Source organism: Staurois parvus, unplaced genomic scaffold (assembly GCF_062004578.1).
Source record: "Staurois parvus isolate SC_StPar_1 unplaced genomic scaffold, SC_StPar_1.0 ptg002370l, whole genome shotgun sequence".
Taxonomy (NCBI): domain Eukaryota; kingdom Metazoa; phylum Chordata; class Amphibia; order Anura; family Ranidae; genus Staurois; species Staurois parvus.
This window is the reverse complement of record NW_028320166.1, coordinates 10001-22346: the sequence shown is the minus strand read 5'-3', so window position 1 is coordinate 22346 and position 12346 is coordinate 10001. Positions and strand designations below refer to the sequence as shown.

Genomic DNA, 12346 nt, shown 5'->3' with positions numbered 1-12346 from the left:
ATACTTTGAAGCACAAAGAAAGCAACATGGGGGATTTTTGAAGTGAAGCAAAGCAAACACAACATGTGAACAGGACTGTAAGGTAACCATTTTATTTTGTGACTGGCATTCAGAGTGCTTTCAAAAGGTGTCAAATGCCATATTTGGAAGCAGGTGTAAACGATCCCTACGGAAAAAAACATCCACAGTAAATCTCTTCAGAACATACCTTCTCAACGCAGTCATCAAAAAAGGCCAGACTGGCATCTTTATCACTAACAAATGAGCACTCTTCAATGAAGCGGATAAACATCTGAGTTTTAGTCATCATATTGTAAAATTTGTGGTGAGATCGATCACGGCTCTTTAAGAAACCTTAAAACGAGAAAAGAAACATTTATTTACTTTCTGCTGTTGTAAGGCCTTAGTCACATGGGCATACTGCAGTGTACACCTGTGTGAGGTCTGTGCTTACCTGCATGGGGATGCACAGGTGTTCTGTGCATCCTGTTCAATTCATGTCAACTGGGACGCAGCATCTGTACGGACACAGCGGCTGTTCCCAATTTGACAGCCATGCAGGTTCATGGCTCTGAATGTACACAGTTTGCAAAGTGAAGCAAAAAGAAAGAGCGCACCAACCTTGCGCATTACCTCAGTAATTCAGTGATTTTATTAACCACTTCCAGTCCGGACACTTTCCCCTTCTTCCAGTCCGGACACTCCCCCCCCCCCCCCCCTTTCCAGTCCGGACACTTTCCCCCCCTTCCAGTCCGGACACTTCCCCCCCCCCCTTCCAGTCCGGACACTTTCCCCCCCTTCCAGTCCGGACACTTTCCCCCCCCTTCCAGTCCGGACACTTTCCCTCCCTTCCAGTCCGGACACTTTCACCCCCTTCCAGTCCAGACACTTTCCCTCCCTTCCTGTCCGGACACTTTCACCCCCTTCCAGTCCAGGCCAATTTTCAGCTTTTAGCGCTATCATACTTTGAATGACAATTGCGCGGTCATGCAACACTGTACCCATATGAATTTTTTTGCATTTTTTTGAGACAGATAAAGCTTTATTTTGGTGGTATTTATTCACCAGTGGGATTTTTATTTGTTTTTGCTATATAAATGAAAAAGTCCAAAAGTTTTGAAAAAAAAAGTGTTTATCGTATAAAATTTTGCAAATAAATAATATTTCATCATAAATCTTGGCCAAAATTTATTCAGTTATCTTTTTAGTAAAAAAAATAAAATAACCCAAATTAGTTTATAACCAAAAATTATTATTTTTTTAAAAATTTTTTTACATTTTTATTTAATTTTTTTTTTATATTATTATTTATGTGTTTTTTTACATACTGTCACCCTAGCAGTACAGTGTCACCATAGTGACACTGTACTACTTGTGGGGGGTGATGAAGATTTATTTATTTTTTTCTTTTACACCCATAAAGGCTGTAAAAGCAATCATTTCTCCTTCTCTCTGGCTTCATTCTTGCAGCCATTGAGAAATACTGTGAGAGCTGTGATTGGTCACAGCTTGTCACATGGTACAAGGCTGTTGTGAATAGCCTTGTACTGCAGAACGAAATGAAAACGAGAAGCGCACCAACCTTGCGCATTACCTCAATAACCAAAATTTATTAATTATAAAAATATACTCACAAACAGCGAATAAAATCAGGCATGTAAGTCCTCAAAGGGACTTGAAGACAGCGCGAATCCCATCAAGGGGATGGATATTCAGTACAGCTGACGCGTTTTGAAGGGTGTCCCTTCTTCATCAGAGCTAACTGAACTGAGAGTGCTCACTCCTATATGTACCCATGGACTGAAATTCGTCCCTGCCCTCCTTGGGTACATATAGGAGTGAGCTGTACTGAATATCCATCCCCTTGATGGGATTCGCACTGTCTTCAAGTCCCTTTGAGGACTTACATGCCTGATTTTATTCGCGGTGAGTATATTTTTATAATTAATACATTTTGGTTATTGAGGTAATGCGCAAGGTTGGTGCGCTTCTCGTTTTCATTTCGTTCTGCAGTATTGGTCGGGCTCCCCCAGCCTTGTTTGGAGCCGCACAACCCTACATGCATTGGTGGTCGATTTTTCCAGGTCTGGTTCCATCCATTCGCCACCTGTCTGGGTCCTAGAGTGCAGGAGAATTCGTTTTTGATTTACTGTGAATAGCCCTGTACCATGTGACCTCTGTGATCATTCACAGATTTCACACGTAGTAAGCAATGATGTCAGAAGTGACATCTTGCTTACTACTCTGCATGTGATCACTGATTTGCCAATCAGTGATCACATGATCGGGACCTCGCACAGAGGTCCCGTCCGACGATCGGTGTTCCACTGTGTCCGGAGGACACAGCAGGTACCCGATCGCAGTGCTGCGCGCTCCCAGGGTGCACGCACAGCTTGAAAATGCGGGTGCCGTTTAGGAACGGCAACCCACCCCTGGAGTGCCACCGTCCTGCCGTTTATAAACAGCGGCCGGACGGGAAGTGGTTAAATAAAATATATACACTCACAAACAAGGATGTAAAACAAGCATTACAGATCCTCAAAGGAACTGGGGAGTGTAGAGCCAATGTAAGTCATGTCACCAGGGTAGAGATCTGATGAAGGGTCTCCCTTCGAAACGCGTCAGCCTCACTTTGAAAGTCTACCCTGGTGACATGACTTACATTGGCTCTACACTCCCCAGTTCCTTTGAGGATCTGTAATACTTGTTTTACATCCATGTTTGTGAGTATATGTATTTTATTTAATAAAGAGGTCATTTCTTTTTGCTTCACTTCACAGTATCAGTCGGGCTTCCCCAGCCTTGTTGTAGACCTGAACAACTGTCAGGGACCATCGCGACACATGGGCCTACACATGCGTAGGCGTCTGTCAAGACGTGCAGGTAGCAGGGCACTAGGACCCAGGTGCACCCGTCGTCTTGACAGTACTAGGCAGGCACTGGGACCTAGGGGGTGCCTGTCAGGTGCAGGGCGGGCTACTTAAACCAGCCCTGCACAGACACTTGTTGCCAAATGGTCTTTTGTATCCTGTTGCCTGTGTTGTGAGTACTCTGATCTGGATTGTCTGACCTTGTTGCCTTCTCCTGTCCTGACCCCTTGGCTTGCCTGACTCTGCTCCTGGATGTTCCCTTATAGATCTGATCTTTTGGTATTGACCCTGCGTGTGACCCGACTATCCTTTGCCTATCGTCTTGTACCTCACCGACCCGCTAGTTACCGACCCGGCTTGTTTGACTCTGACTTTGCTCATCCGTCCATCCATCCCTCAGGGATCCCTGGGCTCCCTCACATCAGACTCTTAACCCGCTGGAGCCCTTGGCAGACTCCTCTACCTCTGATAGAGATACCTAGCAGCTGCGACCTGGTCCCGGAGCGCTCCAAGTCCATCCCCACCATCAGGGGCCCTGGTGAACAAGTGCTCCGGTACTTAGACTCCGCACTCTGGGGAGGCTCTATCAGGGGACTGATAGAGGTACTGTCAGGCGGTCCGTTACAACATCCTTCCATGCACTGGTGGAATTGTTTTGAGGTTCCTCCACCTCTGGTTTGAGTCCGAGAGCATAGGAGGTGTTATCTGTACACAGTTTGCATCCAGGGCCCTGCACCCGCAAAGCTGACAAATGGTGTCCATACAGCCACCGCGTCCCAATTGACATGAATGGGACTGCCTGCCAGGGGATGCTCGGTACACCTGCGAGCAAACACGATCCTCACAAGGGTGTACACTGTAGTATGCCTAAACTGTTCAATATTTCACCCAATAGCTTTCCATTCACTGTGCTCAGAACAAAGCACCAAAGTATCAATAAGATCATTTTGCATACCTTGCAGCTCAAAAAGAGAGCTGGCGTCTGTGGCTGTTTCCGACGGAGCCTGTGTGATTGGTCGCAGATAGACTCTGTACCCTTTTAAAATGGATGCCATGAAGCACAAAAAAGCTTCCTGAATCTCCATGTCCAGTTGATGCATTTTCTTCCCTGAACTGAAGTCACAGTCATTCATAGCAAGTTCCATCAGTGCATCTTCTCTAGGTCTTTGCTGTACTAAAAGGTAAAATGAAAACATGTTTATAGGGTTCAAGTTTTATATAAAATATAAAAAAAGTCATCAAAATATATACATACATACATAGAACACATTTTTTTCTTGTTCAATATTTTCATTATAGTAAAAAAATAAATAAATAAATAATACAAGAATATACATGCAGAGGTTGCACCAAAGAGGTAGTCAGAAGAAACAGAAATACTACAAATGGACTTTATAGGCACAAAGACTAGGTCCACGTATAAATAAAATCAATATTGCTTTATTTGACATTATGTCACAAATAGACCATAGTATTAAAAACCTATTTGGTAATATCCCCATGTGACGGGAGTCACTTTGTGTGGGGGGCCCATGGAACCCAGCTTACTTGGGAGAGGTGGGGAGACCCCTGTCTCAGCTCCCCGTACCCCTCTTATGTGCAAGTCACCCTGTGCCTGTTAGGGGTACAGGGTGATCTGTCCTAATATTGTGTAGACATTTAATTTATTTCAGGTACTTATATATCGCTGTCAATTTACGCAGCGCTTTACATATATATTGTACATTCACATCAGTCCCTAACCCTCAAGGGGGGTACAATCTAAGGTCCCTAACTCACATTCATATATACACATACTAGGGACAATTTAGACAGGATCCAATTCACCCACCAGCATGTCTTTGGAGTGTGGGAGGAAACCGGAGTACCCGGAGGAAACCCACACAGGCACAGGGAGAACATGCAAACTCCAGGCAGGTGGTGCCATGGTTGGGATTCGAACCAACGACCCTAGTACTGCCAGGCGGAAGTGCTAACCATTTAGCCACTGTGCTGCCCATATGTCTAGGAGATAGGTGGGGTGGGGGTTGTGGATTGTTTGGTGTTGTGTGGCTGCATCCCATTGTTCTATTGTTTGTCTTGCTTGGGAGCAAGCTATTGTGGGACTTATGTGTATTAGCTTAGTGGAGGGGGGGGGGTGTCTTCAGCAGCCCTCCCTCCTGATGGGACTGTCTGCTGGTGTGAAGTTTGAGTAGCTGTGTGTCTCTTGTTACTAAATGTAGATTACCCCGCCCTGTGTCATTATGCAGGGAGGGGGGACTGTCCCCTGAGTGTATATACCTTGTATCTGTGTTCAAATAAACTAGTCTACCTCTAGCTTACTTCAAATCTAGTGTCGTCTGGATCTTGGGGTAGCAATAGCCAGATTCACTGGTCTCGTGTTCCAGAGCCCGAGAAGCAGCTTCTTGATGGAGATACCCAGTCGTGGGTGTCTAGGGTCCGTTACACAGGGACGAATGTCCCAGAGCCCACCATGTACAGAAGGAGCACAACCCGTGATGAGGCATGGAAAAGACCACCAGGATGATCCTATGGGGGGGTGAGGGACATTCTGACACTGGAGAACTGGCCTGGCATGTTTCGCGCAACCAAAGAGGTATGTATAGGGTTTTTTGGTGTGCTGGTCGCAGTTCGGTGGACAGTTGGTTAGATGCAAAGAACAAAATAAAATATAATGGATGTGGGGGTAGGGGAAGCTACACAGTTGGGTGGAGAGGAGAAGGCATTAGGTAAAATAAATATGTGTAGGAATATCGGTCAGAGGATTTAATTATATTGTTAACAAGCACAAGCCGGGTGATTGGAGGGGGGAGCGAGACTCCCAGTGTGTCCATAACTTTTGATGGGTGGACATTCTACCTTTATTGTTTTTGAAAAACTGTCTTTCAAATTTGGTTTGGGTTAATCATGTTTTAGCTTTTTTTTTTTTTATGTTGAGTCAGGGACTTCCAACCCCGTTGGGTTTGCGGTAGGTTTTACATTTCTAAATTTGACAACTTTTTAAATATCTCACAATAGGGGGGATTTACTAACCCCCGGTTCACATCTATGCAGCCATGTGAGCCGTGTTTTGCACGGGCACGAGAGTCCATTCATTTGAATGGACTCCCTTGCCCCGTGACAGAAGTCTCTGCACAACTTTGGAAAACGCAGCCGAGGTTCCCAGTACGGTTGCGTTTTCCAGTGGGGGCGGCCTGTCATTAGAAGTAATTGCACCAGCCCGCGATTCTCTGTGCGGGTGGTGCAGCTGCACGGATTTTCGTGCGGATCCGCAGCGGCACCACCCACACAGATGTGAACCTAGGGTAACACTGGAGCAGTCAGAATCTGGTGCAGCTGTGCATGGGAGCCAATCAGCTTCTAACTTCAGCTTGTCCAATTAAGCTTTGACAATAAAATCTGGAAGCTGATTGGTTACAATGCAGAGCTGCCCCAGACTTTGCACGCTCCAGGTTTAGTAAATAGTACCGTATGTTTAGGTAAGTACTAGGTTGTCCTGAAATATCGTAGAACAAAAGTATCTACTCTACAGTAGTGGCTTGAGGACTGCAGAGCACAGGTGACTCCATGCAACAAAAGTGGAGTGTGCCGAGCCGAGTAATACATACAAACCAATAATAAATCTTACTTAGACTAAAGGCGCATAGAAATCGGTTTCATTTTACGTTGACGTTGCTGGAGTCTGTGAAACACTGAAGTTAGCCAAGTGCTCCTTTAATATTCTGGCTCTAGAGAACTCTTAGAAATGTCTGTTTTGCTGGTACCTAACACCTGCCTGTGTTTCCAAGTCTGACCCAAATTATTCAACCCTTTGCTTCAAAGGCTGCGGAGAAGGAACTATGCTTTGCTCACACCCCAAAGCTCAAAGACTCTGGATTGGGTTTATTACCTAACCCCTTCACGGCTAAGGGTAAAACAAATCTAAATGCCTAAGCACAATTTTGCAACGTTGACATGTGTTAGTAAAACCGTACAGATCATCACAACTACTTTGTACATTGAGGTGGATTATACCGCGTTTTTTTCAGGACAAATTGGGCTTTCATTTGGTGGTAAATGGTAATGGATATCTCCTGATTTTTATTTTATTATCATTAGGAAAACTGGCCCAAAATAGTAAAAAAAAAAAATCATATTTTTTTTATTTAGCTGTGTGTTTCTTGTTACTACCATAACCTACCACCATAAAACAACCCAAAATAAATTCTCCAGCTCTTGACGATCGCAGCGATACCATTTAAATGTGTATGTTATTTGTTGTTTGTGACCGTAGTACAGCCCAGAAACAATTGTGCGCATTTTGTTTTTGTCTTTTTTTTTTTTACCTAAAACACACTGACACCAATTTTTTTTAATCCTGGCCTTTGACCCTGACCATTTGACCCAAATAATAACCATGGCACTGAACTAGATCAAACCTTCATCTAGGCATTTTTTCTTTATTTTCCATTTTATTTTTTAATATTTATCTTTTTTTTTGTTTACAAACATTTTTTTTCTCTCTATGCCAGGAGTTCGAGAGATACAATGAATAATAGGATGTATATAATGATACAATGTATAATGGAATGTATAGAATGATACAATGTATAATAGGATGTATATAATGATACAATGTATAATAGGATGTATATAATGATACAATGTATAATGGAATGTAGATAATGATACAATGTATAATAGGATGTATATAATGATACAATGTATAATGGGATGTATGTAATGATACAATGTATAATAGGATGTATATAATGATACAATGTATAATAGAATATATAATGATACAATGTATAATAGGATGTATATAATGATACAACGTAAAATAGGATGTATACAATGTATAATAGGATGTATATAATGATACAATGTATAATGGATTGTATATAATAATACAGTGTATAATAGAATGCATATAATGATACAATGTATAATAGGATGTATATAATGATACAATGTATAATAGGATGTATATGATGATACAATGTATAATGGAATGTATATAATGATACAATGTATAATAGGATGTATATAATGATACAATGTATAATAGGATGTATATAATGATACAATGTATAATAGGATACATATAATGATACAATGTATAATGGAATGTATATAATGATACAATGTATAATAGGATGTATATAATGATACAATGTATAATGGAATGTATGTAATGATACAATGTATAATAGGATGTATATAATGATACAATGTATAATGGAATGTATGTAATGATACAATGTATAATAGAATGTATGTAATGATACAATGCATAATAGGATGTATGTAATGATACAATGTATAATAGGATGTATATAATGATACAATGTATAATGGAATGTATGTAATGATACAATGTATAATAGAATGTATGTAATGATACAATGCATAATGGAATGTATGTAATGATACAATGTACAGTTGTGTCCAAAATTATTCAACCCCCACTGAAATTGAGTGTTTTGGCCAGTTTGACATTGCTTTTGATCATTCAGTCATCTTGCTTACATTTACATTAAAGAGGCACTTGTAGGTCAGACAAATATAACATAACAGTTATAATGAAATAACCACAAATGTCTTTTCTGTGCTCACAGCATTATCAGTTTTATTCAACCCCCAAGTGACATTCAATCTTAGTACTTAGTACAGCATCCTTTTACAGTTATAACAGCTTTTAAACGTGAAGCATAGCTTGACACAAGTGTCTTGCAGCGATCTACGGGTATCTTCGCCCATTCTTCATGGGCAAAGGCCTCCAGTTCAGTCACATTCTTAGGCTTGCGCACTGCAACTGCTTTCTTTAAGTCCCACCAGAGGTTCTCAATCGGATTTAAGTCTGGTGACTGCGATGGCCACTCCAAAATGTTCCAGCCTTTCCTCTGCAACCATGCTCTAGTGGACTTGGAGGTATGCTTGGGATCATTGTCCTGTTGAAAGGTCCAACGTCTCCCAAGCCTCAGGTGTGTGACGGACTGCATCACGTTTCCATCCAATATCTCCTGGTACTGAAGAGAATTCATGGTACCTTGCACACGCTGAAGCTTCCCTGTACCTGCAGAAGCAAAACAGCCCCAAAGCATGATTGACCCTCCACCATGCTTCACAGTAGGCAAGGTGTTCTTTTCATCATAGGCCTTGTTCTTCCTCCTCCAAACATAGCGTTGATCCATGGGCCCAAACAGTTCTAATTTTGTTTCATCAGTCCACAGAACACTATCCCACAACTTTTGTGGTTTGTCCACATGGCTTTTGGCATACTGCAGTCGACTCTTCTTATTCTTTGGAGACAGCAAGGGGGTACGCCTGGGAGTTCTGGCACGGAGGCCTTCATTACGCAGTGTGCGTCTTATTGTCTGGGCTGAAACTTCTGTACCCACATCTGACAAATCTTTTCTCAGTTCCTCAGCAGTCACACGGGGACTTCTCTCCACTCTACGCTTCAGGTAGCGCACAGCAGTCGAAGTCAGCATCTTCTTTCTGCCACGACCAGGTAGCGTTTCAACAGTGCCCTTTGCCTTGAATTTGCGAATGATGCTTCCTAAGGTGTCTCTTGGTATGTTTAACATCTTTGCAATCTTCTTATAGCCATTGCCCTTCCTGTGAAGAGAAATCACCTCTTCTCTTGTCTTCCTGGACCATTCTCTTGCCTTCACCATGTTTGTAACCACACCAGTAAATGTCTAGAAGGAGCTGAGTATCACAGTCATTTTAAAGCTGCCTAATTGGTGCTTATTATGCTTGATTGCTGCTCGGTGACATCCACAGGTGTTTTCAATACCTGATGGAAAGCACCTGTATGAACCTCTGTTCTTCAGAGTGGTAGTCTTTAAGGGGTTGAATAATTGTGGCAATGAAGAAACCACATAAGAACCATTTACTACTGTATTACATAAACAATTGATGTCATTTTAGTTGCATTTGGGTAGTTACAACGTCCTTGTAGGATTTGATTCTGAATACAATTCCAAATGTACACTATAGTCCCTAAACCCCTTTACAGCATTGGGGGTTGAATAATTTTGGACACAACTGTATAATAGAATGTATGTAATGATACAATGCATAATAGGATGTATGTAATGATACAATGTATAATAGGATGTATATAATGATACAATGTATAATAGGATGTATATAATGATACAATGTATAATAGGATGTATGTAATGATACAATGTATAATAGGATGTATATAATGATACAATGTATAATAGGATGTATATAATGATACAATGTATAATAGAATGTATATAATGATACAATGTATAATAGGATGTATGTAATGATACAATGTATCTCTCTTCTCCATTCATAGAGAGAGAAAAAACACAAGGGGCAGGGCTGCACAGTGACTGATCATTTTGATAGCCAATCAGAAACATGTCGTCTTGGTAACCCTACATATGCTCCCAGCTGAAGCCAGCGCCGGACACTGCCTTTGCTTGCCATGGTGACACCACCCAGGACGCTGGTACGCTGACACCACGTGATTTGAAGCCGACAGGAGCATTTTCTGATCTCAGCTCCCCTCAGAGCGGACGGGCCGTCCTTTGGAGTCATACTGTCCACTTCAGGCTGGTCAATTTTATTATATTTGCTACTTTGTCTCACCCAATAAAGTTGCACCTTCACGAAGGTGCTTGTCTGAGAGCATTTTCCAAAGTGCCTTTTTTTCCAGTTCTCTTTATCACAGCGATCATGTGACCCGGAATCGGGAGTCCCGGGTCCCGAACGTTAGAACGGGACACGCGGCTCTCAGTGACACCACGGTCTTTGTGCTGGGAGCTCGCCGAAAGACGGGTACGCAAATATGCGGCCCCATGGAAAAAAGCCCAGTTCCGTGAGGCCGCATATTTGTGTGACGTCGGCGTCAAGGGGTTAAAGAATATATTAATGCGGAGCTCCACCCAAAAGGGGAAGTTCTGCCTTAAGGCTTTGTCCCCCGCTCCCTATTAAGGATTGGCACCTTTGGGGAGCAGGTACCCGAATTTGACATGCACCCGCTCCCACTTCCGGTCCGATCGCCTAGGCCATCAGAAGCTGAGGTTTTCCTTCCTTCCTCCCTCCCTCCTTGTAGTCTTCTGGGACACGTGACAGGTCCCAGAAGACTATGGGGCCATTCACAAAGCGCAGTGCTTCTCGCGCATGTGCAGTGGGTGCCCAGCTGTAAAGCTGCAAGCTGTCACAGCCGGGTGACCACACTGAAGATGCCGGCGCCAGGGAGAGAAGATGGCTGGTGAAACCAGCCGTGGTGAGGACACGGCTGGACCGAAGGACAAGTAAGTGGCTGTATTTTAAAAGTCAGCAGCTCCAGTTTTTGGAGCTGCTGACTTTTTATTTTTTCAGGTGGAACTCTGCTTTAACACAAAAATTCTTATTCCTGATATGTGCCCTCTATACCATGTACTTGTGTGAAAAAGACACATCCCTCTCTTCCCCTGCACAGCCATTCATGGGGAAGATCAGTGTGCTGCTGTTTCTCCTCCTCCAGCTCTCTAAGCTTCTTATGCAGCTGAGAACAGAGGTTGTAAGATCACTTACAATAAAATGGGAAAAAAAAGTTTTTAAAATGTTAAATTTTACATAAACACAAAACTTTTGCTTAGAATTTCTACTGAATGGGTTGTTTGACAAGGTGAGGGTTCACATATACTTTAATATAAACATTCTTAAACTGTAAACTATGAAAACAGCCTACTGAAGCCCTCTTGAAGAAACACATTACAAAAAACAAAATCACATTTATATGTTCCGTGCCACCAAACAAACCATTGTCCAATAATAGAAATCACTTACATGAAGTTATCAAGCACTTTAAACATGACTAAATGGCATAATATTCTACTCAGGAAATACTTTGCATCCTCTGAATGAATGCAAAGCTTTCTCTGACTGGATGAGGTGTAGAACGTGATGTCACTGCCACGCCACTTCACCTCGTTCAATCAGAGAACACTCGCCTCTCCACCTCGCCCAATCAGAGAACACTTTGCATTCATCCAGAAAATGCAAAGCATTCTATGAATGGTTCCCTGTGCCAAACGGGCCAACCTCCTGTGGTCACAATGCAGAAGGACAGCCAGTTGGCGCAGGACCCACAAAGCAAGTGGAAATCATTGGAGTAGCGGTGTAGTAGCAGTGTCTACTTAAAGTGTTACTAAACCCAGGACCCTGCATTCACTATATCCACTCTCCCCGGACCCTGCATTCACTATATCCACTCTCCCCGGACCCCGCATTCACTATATCCGCTCTCCCCGGACCCCGCATTCACTATATCCGCTCTCCCCGGACCCCGCATTCACTATATCTGGTCTCCCCGGACCCTGCATTCACTATATCCGCTCTCCCCGGACCCTGCATTCACTATATCTGCTCTCCCCGGACCCTGCATTCACTATATTCGCTCTCCCCGGACCCTGCATTCACTATATCCGCTCTCCCCGGACCCTGCATTCACTATATCCGGT

The 12346-nt window shown here is 42.9% G+C and overlaps 1 protein-coding gene across 1 annotated transcript in view; it reads right to left on the bottom strand.

Annotated features, from left to right (window-relative positions):
* Positions 1-208: 208 nt before the first annotated feature.
* LOC149431162 (C-myc promoter-binding protein-like) overlaps positions 209-12346 on the bottom strand; it is a gene marked incomplete at its 3' end in the record, with an annotated part of 20852 nt that continues 8714 nt past the window's right edge. Inside the window, exons 3-4 of the mRNA XM_089665848.1 lie at positions 3826-4044; positions 209-354 (exon numbers count right to left, since the gene is read on the bottom strand). Of these exons, the coding sequence (XP_089521974.1) occupies positions 209-354; positions 3826-4044 (365 nt within the window). The remainder of the gene's footprint in view (positions 355-3825; positions 4045-12346) is intronic.